Genomic DNA, 17,039 nt, shown 5'->3' with positions numbered 1-17,039 from the left:
AGAGTATTTTCATCTCCTTCAAATAAAAGACGGATGTTTACCTACCCCTTCTGATCTTGGTTGGCCTTGTAAACTGCTTTAACCAATAAAAAAAAAAAAAAAATAGAATGTGGCAAATGTGTTGTATAGGTTCCGGAGCTGAGCCTTTAAGAGGTCTGTAGCTTTCAATTCCACCTGGGATGCTGCCTCCGTGCAAAGAAACTCAGGCTAGATTACTACATGATGAGGCACATATATAAAGAGGGACATCCAGCCAGCCTTCAATTATTTTAGCCGCTCAGCTGAGGCAACATGATGGTAGAAGCCATCCTGGAAGCTCCAGCACCAGCTAAGCCCCAGATGAATGCAGCTAAATGAATCTCTTTTGTGGATTGTGGGGTGAACTGTGCTGCCTCTTTCTATCGTGAACTTGATTAAGCTAAAAACTACATTTTCCAGAATTCCCTTGCATGCATGAAGCTGTATTAGAGTTGTATAAAAAGAAATTTGTTTGAGATATTAGTGGTAGCATGAAGCAGTAGATGTTACTCTCTAAAGACCATTGTGATTAAATTAGATAACCTACAGATGCAATTGTGTTGCTGTCTGCCACTCCATTCTGCCTCCAACTCTTTTTCCCGGTTGCTGGATTTTAGGACCAATTTCTCTATCAGCCTCCTTCATGAGTCCAGTTCAGTGGCTTGGTTTCTTAGACTAACTGTTTGCTACTGCCTCTGATTCTACAATTCAAATCCATTTTTTTAAAAAATAATATTTTCAAACCCCGGTTGGTTGAAACCACAGATGCGGAACCTGCAGATAGGAGGCCCAAGCATATTTACCCTCCATTTCTGTATTTATCCTGTGCAGACAGGAAACAAGCAGTTCACAAAATAGCACTCATCTGTGGACCATGTTTTAAGCCATAGTGATTTAAGTTTTCCCATAAAAGTATATACAGCCCTGTTGGCACAGTGGTTGAGAACTACCATGAGCTATGGCCGCCAACCAAAAAGGTTGGCAGTTCCAAATCCACCAGACGCTTCCTGGAAACCCTATGAGGCAGTCTGCAATGTCCTATAGGGTCACTTTATAAATATGCCTCATTAATTTTCATACCTGCATAATACTACACTGTATGCGTATAGCCTATTTTTTAAAAACAGTATTCTATTTATAGATATTTGAGTTATTTCCAGTATTTTGCTCATAAAAATAATGGCTGCATTTAACAGCTTTATGCATATGTCTGTTCCATACCTTTGGGATTGACTCCTAAAAGTGGGATTGTGGGATCAACCAGGAAATAAATGCATATATGTCAAACAACAACAAAAAATAATCCATTGCTGTCCAGTCGATTGTGACTTGCAGTGACCCTATAGGACAGAGTAGAACCAGGCCATAGGGTTTCCAAAGAGCAGCTGGTGGCTTCCAACTGTTGACCTTTTGGTTAGCAGCCAAGCTCTTAACTGCTGTGCCACCAGGGCTCGCTTGCTTCTCACCACAGCCTAATCGAGAGTAGAATTTCAAACTTTTAGAATAGAATTGTGCTGATTAGCAACAAATAAGTTTACAATACGATAGGTGAGAAATGGTATCTAAACTTAGTTTTAACATACATTCTCCTACTAGAGTTTGAGCATCTTTTATATAGTTAATAGCCATTTGCACTTTATTCATGTACTGTCTGTTCATATCACTACCCATTTTTACACAGGGTTGTTGTTCTTTTATTCTCTATTTTTAGTAGTCCTTTTAATATGTTATTACACCAGTGCTCTGTCTGTGCTAACAAGTTGCAAACTTTTCCCCGGCTTTCATGTGTGTGGTAACTTTGCTTTTGGTATTTCCATTTTGGAAACTTATTTATGTAATCAATTTTTAAAAATTTTTCCCTTGTTATTTTGGGATTCTAAATTATCGTTAGGAATTACTTCCTCTCTCTCAGATAGTAGAGAAATTCATGTTCCTGGTGTTTGTGTAATTTCAATTTTGACGTCTAAATCTCTGGCCCATTTTTAGACATTTACAGTTAAGATCTGAGGAATGAATGCAATTTTATCTTTATTCCACATGGCTATTCGGTTATCTCAAATCCACTTATTAAAAAGCCCTTATACTCCTTACTCATCATTAAGTCTATCTCTAGGTTTTCTATTTTGTGTCAGTTGCGTCCCTCTTTATATTCATGAACTAATGTCAAGTTGTTTTATTTAAGGAGTCTTTATTATGTCAACTCCTACTCGTGCTAACCCCCTCCTATTTCTACTTCTTAAAATGTCTTCCTGGCTCTTCTTGCATGTTTCCATGTCATTTTTCCAAAAGAATGTTGTTGTCAGCTGGTCTAGCCCAAAAAAGACAGGTGTTAGGATTGCATTACATTGATAAATCAACTTAAGGAGACCTGCTATCTCTGTGCTGTTGTGTCTTATTCAAGAATGCGATGTATCTTTCCATTTTTCAAGTCTATGTTTGTGTCTTACAGGAGAGTTTTATACTTTTTCACATAGGTTTTGGACATTTCCTTTTAATTTATGAATTTTTTGGTCCTTTTTGCTTATATCTTTTATTCGTATGTATAAAGCCCATTACATTTTTAATGTTAACTTTTATAAGCAGTTACTTTGCTAAATCCATTGAATGACCACATGGCCCACCTGTAATTTTCTAGAGCCCCAGTGGTTCAGTGGTTAAGAGCTTGGCTGCTAGCCAAATAGTTGGCAGTTCAAATCCACCAGCCACTCCTTGGTAACCCAGTGGGGCAGTTCTCCTCCTTTCTATAGGGTCGCTATGAGTTGAAATAGACTCCATGGCAGCTTTTTTTTTTTTTTTCCACTATATACTATTTTTTCATAGTAGATTTTGGGTTAACCTAATATATAATAAAATCTTCTACAAAAGATCTATTTTTACATCTCCCATTCCAATTTTTATGCTTTTTATACTGTTCTCTTTTTTTATTATTTTTATTGTGCATTAAGTGAAAGTTTACAAATCAAGTCAGTCTCTCATACAAAAATTTATATACACCTTGCTATATACTCCTAGTTGCTCTCCCCATAATGAGACAACACACTCCTCTCCACCCTGTGTTCCCCTGTCCATTCAGCCAGCTTCTGTTCCCCTCTGCCTCCTCATCTCCCCTCTAGACAGGAGCTGCCCACGTAGTCTCATGTGCCTACTTGATCCAAGAAGCTCACTATGCACCAGTATCATTTTCTATCTTATAGTCCAGTCCAACCCCTATCTGAAAAGTTGGCTTTGGGAATGGTTCTAGTCTTGGGCTAACAGAAGGTCTGGGGACCATGACCTTGGGGTCCTTCTAGTCTCAGTCAGACCATTAAGTCTGGTCTTTTTACAAGATTTTGAGGTCTGCATCCCACTGCTCTCCTGCTCCTTCAAGGTTTCTCTGTTGTGTTCCCTGGCAGGGCAGTCATTGGTTGTAGCCAGTCACCATCTAGTTCTTTGGGTCTCAGGCTGATGTAGTGTCTGATTTATGTGGCCCTTTCTGTCTCTTGGGCTCATGATTACCTTGAGTCTATGGTATTCTTCATTCTGTACAGTTCTGTTAAGTAGTTACAATGATTAGTATTTTCCATATAATGTTAGACACTAAATTACGTACCCACCACAAACCCACTGCCGTCGAGTCGAGTAAGCACCCTCAAAAATGGCTTTGTATCTTCTTCTGAGAAGCACACCAGTAAAAAACCATCTTAGTGATGTCACATTTCTATATCAGAAATAACTCCTTTGGGTTAGCTCATATTCTTAAAAAGATCACACTGAAATACACAGCCATTTTCAAGGGTGAAAACGGGTCTAATCTGGGTCTGTGGACAGAAAAGTTCCTCTCTTTTGATTTTTTGGTTGATACTTAAAATTAGGAAGTAGAGACAAGCCAAATGATACCTAGGGGAAATAAAATGTTTTTAGGCAATGAGGCAAGGAAGATACGAGCAGACCAATATAGAGGGCAGAAGAAGGGGAAAGTATAGATTATAGTGTAAACAGCCTTGAATTTTTCAGAAGAAGAAAAAAATATAAACTTGAGCCCTTCAAATACCATATAGTACATGCAGTAAACAAACAAAACAAAACTAGATTTCTCCCACAAAAAAGTGAAAATAATATCCAGTATTTATTGAGTACCTGCTAAATTTCTTTTTTATGCTAAGTGCTTACAGATGTTATCTCATTTAATATTCACTGCAACAGACTGAGTGTATTCTATAACTCTCATTACAATTAAGGAAAGTTAGACTCAGGGAAATAATACCATAATAAACTCAGGGTAATATGAAATTTTTTTTTTTAATATGGTGAAGTCTGACACTGTGATGTAAACCCAGACTTCTAAACTTGAGATCCAATACTCTTTACATTTCACCAACTGAGCATGATGTAGATTCATCAAATTGGTTCTTTTTACCTTATGAGTAAAACTGAGCAAAAGGTAAATTCTCAGAATTCTTGTTAATAAAGAAATATTTTAATATAGCTTGCAGCTAAGTGTGTTGGCTGTCATTCTGATTTTTGCAGAGATGGTAATTAAAGACTTGATGCCCTTTTAGCATCCCTTAAAAAACCTGTTGCCCTCCAGTCCATTCCAACTCACAGCGACCTTATAGGACAGAGTAGAACTGCCTCATACGGTTTCCAAGGAGCACCTGGTGGATTCAAACTGCCAATCTATTTGTTAGCAGCGGTAGTTCTTAACCACTATGTCACCAGGGTTTGCTTTTAGCATTCCTTGCATACTCAGAATATATATACCAGAAGTTACATCATGTTTCATTTCTCTTTCCTTCTCTTAGTTAATAATGCATCAAGTTCATATGATAAAATCCAGTCTTAAACATTCTTTGTTATTTACTTTATCAGCTTTTCTTTAAATAAGGAGACACAGGCCATATCTTCATTATTAATAAAGGAACCTAGAGATAAATTTTGCTGCCACACAAGTCAAATAATAGATGTTATTTGTCTTATCATTGCTGTGGTCCAAGAGAAGGTGCTTTCCCACCCCACCATGTCCATGCCCTGTATATAAAGTACTTAAAAGCAATCACAACACTTTGAGATCCATATGTATGTAACTCCCACCAAACCCAACTTAAGTGTCTTAATAATTCCCACAGCAACCTGAAATTTTTTTATTCCCTGAGCAGCAGCCGGTCTTTTTCGTGCCATGTAATTCACTGAGTCAGTTCAATACCAATACAGGTGTTATAAATACAAAGGTCCCAAACACTGTGAGCCTTCTTTCCACCACGAATCAGGAATAGGATTGATGTAAGGCCACTCTGGAGCAGTTGCCACTGCTTTCAAGGATTAGTTGGGTGTCGGAATACAAATAGGTATGTCGAAAAAGCCTTAAAATCATCGAGGTCAACTTCCCCTGTATATGAGGATTCTAAGGCATCAGTTGAGTCGGTAAATTACCCAATCTCACACACCTAGGCCACGATTTTGAAGCCACATTTTCCGAGTCACAGATCACAGCTATTTCTGCCACACTCATCTAAGTTAGAGCTTTGCTGGAGACACCTTTTTAATACCAGGTATGTGGGTGCAGAATCAAATAAGGTAAAAGTTTCTGGGATGGGTAAAGTCAGAAGAACAAGGTGGAGTCAACGAAATGGCATCAAACTTCAGAACTAAAAGTCAGTGAGTACTGGGTAGTTCCTTGTGTAAAACTGGATTTTGTCTTAGAATTATTTATTTAGGATGTATATTTATAACAGAATTTTGAGAAAGAAAAGAAAAGGCTTAGTCTAGTAGCAAGATGGAAGGAATTTTATCATGGATTTTAGGTACACACCATTTCAATTAGTTTTCAGTGCCCTTTGTAAAGTCCTCTCAGATCTCAGTGAGTTTCCTCGGTCCCATTGTTACTGCTGAGACATGTTGTTACATAACTTTCCCTAGATTCACCACCACCATCTTCCGCCTCTCTGTAAACTTGGCTCATATAAGATCCACATAACCTTTGGAAATAGGAAGAGACTTCTGTCTTAAACTCCTTTAGTGAAAGTCTATACAATCTGGCAGTTAAAAAATACCTGGTTTCAGGCAGCATGGTATTTAACAGAACCGTTCTATTTAAAATACCCATGAAAACGTATGAAACTTCTAGGCTCATTATGTTCACTAGTCTTTTAAAAATATCAGACTTTGTGGTTCAGGACAAAGGTCATTCAGAATGCCTGCCTCATTCTGAAATGTAGAACTAAGAACAGGAAGTTATTTCATTTTTATTCTGAAAAATCTCCATTAAAAAATTGAAACAGGGATATTCTTCTGTAGCCATTTCCCCTTCCTTCTTACTCACTGCGAGAGACCGCTTCTGCCCACGTCTTTCCACAGTTGTATTCTTACTAATACACCAGTCATGATTCTCTAATTTACCTCCCTCCAATCTTGCAATATCATTGTAATGTTTCGAAAATTATTACCATCCCCTTCCCCTTCAAAAACTGCTGGCAGCTAACTATAAAATTTTTAAAGTATTTCACAAACTGAGAAAATATTCTAATAGTTTAATTTGTATTCCTTTTACGAATATTTGCATTCCACTTGTAAGGCAAATCGCTGAATTATAGGAATTAATCTTGAGTTGAACCATTTGTTGTATTTGGAAAGGCCACTGGGGGAAATAATTGACCACTGTGAGTAGGACAGAGATGCAATAGGGAAATCTGGTGGGGGGTATCACCAAAAACATTCTATGCAGAAAATCTCACTTTGAGTTTGATGACTGTATTTTTTCCTAGTTCTTCTCTCATCTAGAAATGTTAGAGTCTCTCCAGAAATCAAGGTGAATGGCTTGGAGCAATCAATCAGTGGTGACTGAATTCATACTACAGGGTCTGTCCAGCTCTTGGGAACTCCAGATCTTCTATTTCCTGTTTTTCTCCATGGTCTATGTAGCCACTGTGCTGGGGAACCTCCTTATTGTGTTCACCATAGTGTCAGAGCCACGTCTGCGCTCCCCCATGTACTTTCTGCTGGGCAACCTGTCCTTCATTGACATGTCTCTGGCCTCCTTTGCCACCCTCAAAATGATTGCAGACTTCCTCAGTGAGTACAAAGCCATTTCTTTTGAAGGCTGCATCACGCAGATATTCTTCCTGCATCTCTTAGGGGGTGTTGAGATCGTCTTGCTAATCTCCATGTCCTTCGATAGGTATGTTGCTATATGTAAGCCTCTGCGTTACTTAACTATCATGAGTCGGAGGATGTGTGTTGGCCTTGTGGCACTCTCCTGGATTGTCGGCATCTTCCATGCCATGAGTCAGTTAGCATTTACTGTGAATCTACCCTTCTGTGGACCCAATGTAGTGGACAGCTTCTTTTGTGACCTCCCTTTGGTGATTAAACTTGCCTGTATTGACACCTACATTCTGGGGGTCTTCATGATCTCCACCAGTGGCATGATTGCCCTGGTGTGCTTCATCCTTTTGGTGATCTCCTACACCATCATCCTGGTCACTGTGAGACAGCGCTCCTCTGGAGGGTCTTCTAAAGCCCTCTCCACCTGCAGTGCACACTTCACTGTTGTGACCCTTTTCTTTGGTCCGTGCATTTTCATCTATGTGTGGCCTTTCACAAATTTCCCAATAGACAAAGTGCTCTCAGTATTTTATACCATTTTCACTCCCCTCTTGAATCCAGTCATCTATACCCTTAGAAATAAAGACGTCAAGGATTCCATGAGGAAGCTGAGTAGTCGTATCTTTAAGTCAAGTAAGACTGATCATACCCCTTGATTTCCCTCACACAAAGATGAAATACTTGTTCAGCATTTCTCCAGCTCATTCAGTGGGTCAGCATAATTTCCTATTTTAATAAATTAATACTAGTCATGGCAGAACTATTTCAGTAATCAACCTCAGAAGTCACTAACTTTTGTTCATATTTCATCAATCCTCACTAGACACCACAGGACATTATCAAACCCATTCTCAATATTTTAGTCCACATTTTAGAATACTCAACTTTTGTTACATATACTAAATACTTCTTTGCATCTTCCTGTCTTTGAAACATTCATGTGGTTTTGTTTGTTTTATTGTGGCATAAAAAAAAAAAAAATTAGCCTTTTTAATATGCTTCACATGTAAATCTTGGTGACTTTAATTACATTTATCATGTTGTTAAACCATCACAATTATCCATCTCCACATTTTTTCATCATTCTTAACAGAAGCTCAATGTTCCCTAAGCAATGAGTCCCCCTTTTCTTCTCCCTCCTGCCTGTCCTTGGAATCCAGTAATAAGCTTTTGTCTCTATATATGAAATATGTAGAATTATCAAGTGTACAAAGGCATTCATGTGTTTTAAGAAAAAGTAGATTCCCTCCCATCTTCTGAAATACTAAGAAAGAGGAAAGTACAAAACCACCAGCACGTAGCATAGTATCCTGTACACGTGGAACTGATACAAGTTTTATAAATGACGACAGCACCAGTGAATGAATTTCTCTTGTTCAAAAGTCAGAAGAAAATGAAAGGCTCTTGGTAAGTAAAAATATTTGCCATTTAGTGTTTTTTTCAATCCGTCTTTAGTTAGAATAAAAATGTATCCTATTTATCTTCAGTCTCTGAGTTTCCCAGAGCATATTACACAGTTTTAAAACACTATAGCAAATTCCAGGAAAATTCTAAGCATCTTAAAAATATATCAAAGATAAAAATACATCAAAGGAACCTAGAGTCATGTAAAAAAATCCCACCCACAGCCCCATTCTAGAGAAGAGGAAACTAAGACCCAGGAGCATAGCAGCTTTTTCAAGGTCATTTTAGTTAGAGGCAGAATCTATAACATTCTTCTATAAATATGGATATTTATTCATTTTCTAAGCAACAAGTTATTTTGGTGTCATGATGTTTAGTGAATCATTTTTGTAATCTAAAGCAACATTGTAAATAATAAGGCTCTACATGATCTGAACCATTGTCCTCAGGTTAAACAGAGTTTTACTTAAGAAAGGCATGATACAGTGATCCTACAACATACATATTTGATATAGTTAATTACTGTAATTTTCAGAAAATAGAAATCATCCAGTAAAATCTTTTTATTTTTACAGGTGATGAAATTGAGGATGAGAGAATGAAGTGACTTTCCCAAGTTCATGAAGCTATTTGATCACAGTCTAGCCTAGAAAGTGTCCTCTTCTCCTTGCTCTCCACCCCTTTCTTTCTCCTCTCCCTCTAGCCTCCAGGTTATCTTCAAGGCATTTTGATCATTGTCATTCTGAGAGGTACACAGAAGAGAAAAGCTGAATGCCTAAAATGAACTACAAGGATTTGTAACCACTAATAATTAGCCAGTTGCCTGCATTGGCAAAGATTGTATAATATTTGTGCAATATTAATATTGCTCTAGCCTGAATAAAGGTAAATAGATGAGTGATTGATTAATAGATTGAAAAGAATTAAATAAAAATCTAGACCAATCAGTAAGTGGATAAATACATACATGTATAAATGGCTGCAAGGATAAATGGATATATGGCAATACGGATCAATGGATAGGCAAATATTTACCATTCATAACTAAATGAATATACTGTTTAGTATAGTGACTCAATAATCTGTAGGTCTGCATACATAACCTGTACCAACTGTAAATTACAACTTTGTTGCTTGTTTAAAACTATTTGAAAAGTTATTGGATTTGAAGCAGTTGAGAATGTATAGTCTTAAATACTTTCTCATGATGAAGTACAGCCAGTTCAACTTACAAATGTGTTCAATATTCATTGGGGAGATCTAATAATGAATTCATGTGATGAAAGACTAATAAAAATTTCTTTGGTTATATATGACTCTCTGAATATTATAAAACTCCCACCTTCTCAAACTGTTAATAAGACTGAGTCTCTCAGTTGGGTTGTAAAATTTTCATTTTGATCAATAGCATATGGTTGGATGATCAGGTTAAGTAAAACAGTATATATATTTTTTCTATTTCAGGTTATTAATTGCATTCTTCATTTAATATACACATTATACACTGCTAGAATTGTAGCTAAATAAATGTCATAGATTCCGTTAGATTTGCATATGCTCTAACATAAGGCCATGCCAGTTCTAAACATCAGGAAGGCAGCATAGAAACTGAGCTCCAAAGAAAAAGTCTAGATATTTGGGATAAGCACCAACTAAAGAAAATTTAAGTAAAGGACTGTCCCAAACCCTATTTTAAGTCTCCATTAATAGGGCCCTCTCCCTCTCTGCCTCATATTCTCCACTGATAGATAATCTCTTAATCTGAGCCCACTTTTAGTGCTTTATTCTAATAGCCATAAAGAAGCAGCCCAACATCGCATGCCAACAGTTCAGTGTGTCAATCATTACAGCAAATGATTTCAGGAAATACCAAGCCTAATTCCATGATGCTATGTCTACATCTCCAAGAGTCACCCATTGAATTAAAACTGCCTGCAATATGGTTTTTAAAAGTCATTTAATTTCCTTCCACATCTTTCTTCTTTAATTAATTAGATTTCCTGTTCCTCATTTACCTGCACTGAACTTAAACTATTTCACAAGTTGATCTCTAATAAATGCATCTAGAAGTAAACGTGGAATTCGATGTGAAAATACTTACTATGGTTCAAAACAATTCCATGTACACCCCCCCTCCAAAAAAAAAGCACGATTCACAATTCCCATGAGCTTCAAGGGTCTTCAAAGACCCTTTAGTTATGTCTCTCCTCCAGCATCAAATTCCTGCTCTTTCTCAAAGAACTACTTTCCTTGTTCCTCTCCTAAGAAAATAATCAGTAAAGCAGCTTTCCATCTGATGATATAACCGGAAATTTGTGAATCTTTATTATAAGAAATTGACAAGGAAAGAATTTGTTTGACATGCCATTTTTTCTGGTCAGTTTTCACTTTGCCCCTCTAACACTTATTGAAAAATAATATCACAATTTTTGTCTGAAAAAATCCCAATGGTTTTACAAACACAACCTGTATGGTTTTATTAAGTCACTATTCAAGATGTTTCAGTGGTTAAGAGCTCAGCTGCTAACCAACAGCTCAGCAGTTCAAATCTGGTAGCTGCTCCTTGGAAACCCTATGTCCTATAGGGTCACTATGAGTCAAAATCAGTCCACGGCAAAGCAGTTTGGTTGGTTTTTTATAAAGACCAGAAATAATACTGTTAGTTATTTACCCAGAGGAAATGAAAGTGTATGTTTACACAAAGTTCTGTTCATGGAAATTCACAGCAACTTTATTTATGATAGTCCAAAAGACGAAAAAGATATCCATTAAGAACTGATGGATAAATTAATTATATTTTACCCATAAATGAAACACTCCTCAGCTATTACAAAAGCAAAGTACTGATCCATGCAAGAGCATGAATGAATCTGAAAACCTTTATGCTAATCAAGGTTTCTTATATTACTGACATTTTGGACCAAATAATTTTTGGTTGCTGGAGCAGTCCTGTGCATCGTAAAATGTTACTCAGCATTCTTGGCCTCTACCAAAGATGCCAACAGTACCCCCTCTACCCCTACTGAATCATGACAATAAAAATGTCTCCAAACATAGCCAAATATTCCCTGGGTGAGGGGGAACAAAACCACCTCTAGTTGAGAACCACTAGGCTTAATTTAAGCAGACAGATATGAGCTATTCAGAAATCCTTTAGAAGAAAAAATAATAGTGATAAATGGAAGATCAATGGTTTCCAGGGTGTACAGTTTGGGGTGAGGGGGAAGGGGATCTATGGTAAAGAAAATATTCTATATTTTGATTTTGGTGGTGGTTATGCAACTCTATGCATTTTTCAAAACTAATTGAATTAAACACTGAAAATTAGTAAATTTTGTTGATGTAAATTATTCCTTAATAAAGCTGTTTAAAAAATAAACATGTTTTATGTGCATTAAAACATACATCATGTACAAAATCAAAAGGGAATGGGTAAAAAATTTTTGCAATCCATTTGATCTGACAGAAAAATTGCAATACCCTTATTTTTTTAAAAAAAATATATAAATAGCTCCTGTAAATTAATAAGGGAAACCTCAACAGGGAACAAAAAAAGGTCAGCAAACCTAAACAGACAATTGCTAGAACTAGGAAAAAAAAAAAAAAAAAAGAACCTATGAAAAATTGTTTAACTTCATTTATAGACAGGGAACTGCATATAAAAATCAATGCTATTTTCCCCATCAGAGTGATCAAAATTTAGAATAAAATAAGGGATACTCCCTGTCATGTATTGAATTGTGCCCCCCCAAAATATCTGTCAACTTGTCTAGGCTGTGATTCCTGAATTGTGTGATTATCCACCATTTTGTTATCTATGTGTTGTAAATCCTACCTCTATGATGTTAATGAGGCAGGATTAGAGATAATTAAGTTAATGAGGCAGGACTCAATCTACAAGATTAGGTTGTGACTTGTCATTCTCTTTTAAGATATAAAAGAGAAATGAGCAGAGAGAGACAGGGGCCTCATACCATCAAGAAAGTAGTGCCAGGAGCAGATCATGTCCTTTGGACCAGGAGTTCCTGCACCAAAAGCTTCTAGACCAGGGGAAGATTGATGACAAAGACCTTCCTCCAGAACCGACAGACAGAAAACCTTCCCCTGGAGCTGGCACCCTGAATTCAGACTTCTAGTCTACTAAAATGCGAAAGAAAAAAATTTTTTTTGTTAAAGCATTCTACCTTTCTGTTATAGTAGCACTAGGTAACTAAGACATTCTCCTAAACTGTTCATGAATGTATGGATTGCTGGATTAAAAACAAACCAGCCAACAAACAAGTCCAAAAACTTCGTGGTAACTGTTAGAAAGCATACATTACCGAGTTCTGGTCAATATGGCTCCATAGACAGAAGCACCACACCATCCCTCCACAGAAAAGACCTGAAAAACTAAGTAAAACAGGGATAAATGTCATTCATGGAACCCAAAGTGTCAAATGAAGAGATTAAGAAATCAGGAAAACACTGAATGGAGTAAGAAACTGACAGATGACACAGAGTGAGAAGAGATATGCGTGGAGGTTGCTTATCAGCTAAAGCAGCGGTGGGATCCTGTCCGATCGGTGGACAAGGAGCACGGGGGAGAAGCTTCATCGAGCTCCCAGCAGGAGATAAAGCATCCAGTAACCAGTGATACACACTTTCTCACCCCGCGTCCTCTCCCCGTTGCTCTACCTCCGAGCTTCCTGGCTGGCTGCGTTCCCTCAGCTAGCTGGGAAACGCAGCGTCTGTTCCACTTGAATTCACCCCTCCCACATCGCAGGTCGCTGGACAGAGAGTATAGGAAACCAGCTTCGCGAAGTTCCCAGAAGAAGACAGAGCACCCAATAATGAGCGATATTTGCTTTCTTAACCCCACCCCTACTCCGCTCTCTTTTGACCTCCTCTGCTTCCTGCCACTGCAGTTCTTGGCCACTGCTTCCACCCTTTGCCACTTGGATTCGCCCTGCCCACACTGGCCAGTTCCCTGAGCTAGTGTTGCTTCTCTCTGTCTCATTTGGTTTCTTCCATGCCCCCTATCACCTCATCCTCCTTTCCCTCAAACACCTGGCTCCGTGTGTCATCTTTGCTTCTTCTTGAAAGGCTGTGAAGCCTCGCTTGTCTGGGAAACCACTCCCCCAGCCACGCCACTCTGGCGGATCCCTGGGCCCTTTTTTTTTTTTTTTGCTTATTTGTTTTGCTTTACTTTGTTCTATATAGTTTTGTTTCTTTCTTTTTTCACACTTGGAAGTCCATTCTAGCCACGCTTCACTGCATGGCTTAGGAGGCACTCCGCCAATCTGTGCAGCCACAATCCCTTAGGGCATTTCTTTTATTCTTTCTTTTTTTTTTTTCTTCTCTCTTTTTCCCTTTCTGTCCTTTCTTCATTTCTCAGTTTTCATCTGTCTATACTTACCTTCTTTTTCTGTCTCCCAAATACCTGGTACTTTGTGACTTCTATACCCCCTCTAGCCAGGCCGTACTGCACAGCCTGGGAGGCACTTCCCCATTCTTGGTGGCTGCACCAATGTAACCCCTGAGGTCTTTTCTTTTTTTTCTTTTCCAAATTGTTATCTAGTTATTTTCTTTTTTCCTCTTCCCTTTTTCTTTTCTCCATTTCTCGGTTTCTTATCTCTCTCCAATGACAATCTCCCTTAGCAATCTTTTTTTTCCCCTTGTTTGTCTGCTTTTGGCTCCTGTTTCTCTCTCCTCTTTCCCATACCCACATTAGCTCCACACATCATAACCTCCCTCTCTTTCCTGCCTACCTGTAATGTGCACTGAACATCAAACCCTGAACAGCACAGGCATGCCCTAGCAGAACCTGCCCAGCACTGATTCCTGGCCAGCCCTGTTGGCCCTAGTACATGCCACAAACAACCCATTCCAGCCCCTCCCGTGCAGGTGGACCTGCCCTGCAACACCATACCTGAGTGACTGCCCACTCATTGGAAAAGGAGGTAAAAAGTATTGTGACTACATAAGAGCAAAAAACAGAGAACACACAGTCCACCTGCTAAGACATAACCAAATAAACAAAAAAGCAAAACACAAAAAATCTACACTTAAGAAATGAAGAAAATAACTACTGAAAGTTCCAAAGACAGCAGACAATATCAAAACATGTAAAAAAAAAAAAAAAAAAAGCAGGACATGATGGTTCCAGTAGGCGTCCAAAAGGAAACACCAGATGACTTTCCAGTAAAAGAAAAAGCACTAGAACTACCTGACAGGGAATTCAAATCTCTAATATTCAGAGCTATCCAAGAGTTGAAGCAAAAACCAGACAGAAATTAGGAGAAAATAGGCAAATTTATGAAAAGGAAGAAAAATTCATGGAAACTACAGACAAAAAAATGGAAGAATTCAGAAAAATAATACAGGAACAAAATCCCAAAATAAATTCACAAGTAGAAATCATACAAAAACAACAACTGAAAATCCGAAAGATAAATAACAAGATTTCAGAAATGGACAGTGTTGTAGAAGGACTGAGAAGCAATTTGAATTTATGGAAGACAGAATAAGCAGAATTGAAGACAGACACTTGGATATAACTCTGAGGAAAAATCAGAAAAAAGAACCAAGAAAAATGAAGAAACCCTGAGAAACTGCAAAAATTTGCTAGTGATCTGAGTTCCAGAACAGGGAGACAAAATGGAAAACAGAGAGGATCATTGAAGAATTGCTGGCAGAAAAGTTCCCTAATATCATGAATGATGAAAAGCTGACCATCCAAGAAGCTCAACAAAACCCATATAGGATAAACCCCAAAAGAAAAACATGAAGGCATACAGTAATCACACTCACTAAAACCAAAGCCAAAGAAAAAATCCTGAAAGCAGCTTGAGAAAAACAAAAACAAAAAGTCACATACAGAGGATAAACAATAAGACTAGGCTCTGATTATTTGGCACCCAAAGACAGGGCTCCAAAATACATAAAACAAACTCTAACAGCACTGAAAAGAGAAATTGATAGTTCCACAATAATAGTAGGAGATTTCAACACGCCACTCTTGGTATAGGACAGAACATCTAAAAAGAAGCTCAACAAAGATACAGATTTGCTAAAGAGCACAATCAGCCAATTTGACCTCATAGACATATATAGATCACTCCACCTAACAGCTGTAAAGTACACATTCTTTTCCAATGCACATGGAATATTCTCCAGAATAGACCACATCTTAGGTGACATAGCAACCCTCAACAAAAACCAAAACATTGAGATAATACAAAGTATCTTCTCTGACCACAATGCTATTAAAGTAGAAATTAACAACTGGAAGAGTAAGGAAAAAAAAAATCAATTACATGGAAACTGAATAACACCCACCTTAAAAAAACTGGGTAATAGAAGAAATCAGAGATGGAATCAAAAAATTCTGAGAATAAAATGAGACTGAAAACACATTATACCAAAACCTTTGGGACACAGCAAAGGCAGTCCTTTGAGGTCAATTTATAGCAATAGATGCACACATCAAAAAAGAAGAAAGGGACAAAGTCAAAACATTAGATACACAATTTGAACAAATAGAAAGAGAACAGAAAAAGAAGACCACAGCCACCAGAAGAAAGGAAATAACAAAGATCCGTTGCAGAAATAAATGAAACAGAGAATAGAAAAACAATAGAAAGAATCAACAAAACTAAAAGTTGGTTTTTTGAAAGGATCAACAAAATCGACAAGCTACTGGCCAAATTGACAAAAGAAAAACAGGAGAGGATCCACATAAACCCAAATAAGAAGTGAAGTGTGGGACATTACAACAGACCCAACTGAAAAAAAAAAGGATCATAACAAAATATTATGAAAAACTATACTCCAACAAATTTGAAAACCTAGAGGAAATGGGCAAATTTATAGAAACACACTACCTACCCAAACTAACACAAAATGATGTTGAAAATCTGAACAGACCCATAAAAATAGAAGAGATTGAAAGGGTTATTAAAAAAAAAAAAACTCCCTCTCCCCCCCCAAAAAAAATGCTCTGGCCCAGATGGCTTCACTGGAAAATTCTATGAAACATGCAGAGAAGAGCTTACATCTGTACTACTCAAATTATTTTAAAGTATAGAAAAGGAAGTGATACTTCTGAATTCATTTATGAAGCCAGCATAACCCTGATACCGAAACCAGGCAAAGATACCACAAAAAAAGAAAATTACAGACCAATATCTCTCATGAATATAGATGCAAAAATTCTCAACAAAATTCTAGCCAATAGAATTCAGCATCATATCAAAAAAAAAGTAACACACCATGACCAAGTAGGATTCATATTAGTTATGCAAGGATGAGTTAGAAACGTTAGAAAATCAATCCACTGCATAAATAAAAGGAAAGAAAATAATCAGGTAATCATTTCAATCGATGCAGAAAGGGCATTCGACAAAGTTCAACACACATTCCTGATTAAAAAAAAAAGAAAGAAAACTCTCAATAAAATAGGTACGGAAAGGAAGTTTCTCAACCTAATGGAGGGCATGTATGAAAACCAAAGTCCAAAATCATTCTTAATGCAGAGAGGCTGAAAACATTCCCAT

At 37.5% G+C, this 17,039-nt stretch overlaps 1 protein-coding gene across 1 annotated transcript; it reads left to right on the top strand.

The window, feature by feature from the left end:
• Positions 1–6,618: 6,618 nt before the first annotated feature.
• Positions 6,619–7,974, top strand: LOC100664693 (olfactory receptor 4K3). The gene has a single exon (XM_003421584.3). The coding sequence runs from the start codon at positions 6,807–6,809 to the stop codon at positions 7,752–7,754; it is 948 nt and encodes a 315-aa protein (XP_003421632.2). The 5' UTR covers positions 6,619–6,806; the 3' UTR covers positions 7,755–7,974.
• The last annotated feature ends 9,065 nt before the right edge of the window (positions 7,975–17,039 follow it).

Source organism: Loxodonta africana, chromosome 10 (assembly GCF_030014295.1).
Source record: "Loxodonta africana isolate mLoxAfr1 chromosome 10, mLoxAfr1.hap2, whole genome shotgun sequence".
Lineage (NCBI taxonomy): Eukaryota > Metazoa > Chordata > Mammalia > Proboscidea > Elephantidae > Loxodonta > Loxodonta africana.
Note: the sequence above shows the minus strand (reverse complement) of the source record. Positions and strands in the feature narration are given on the sequence as shown.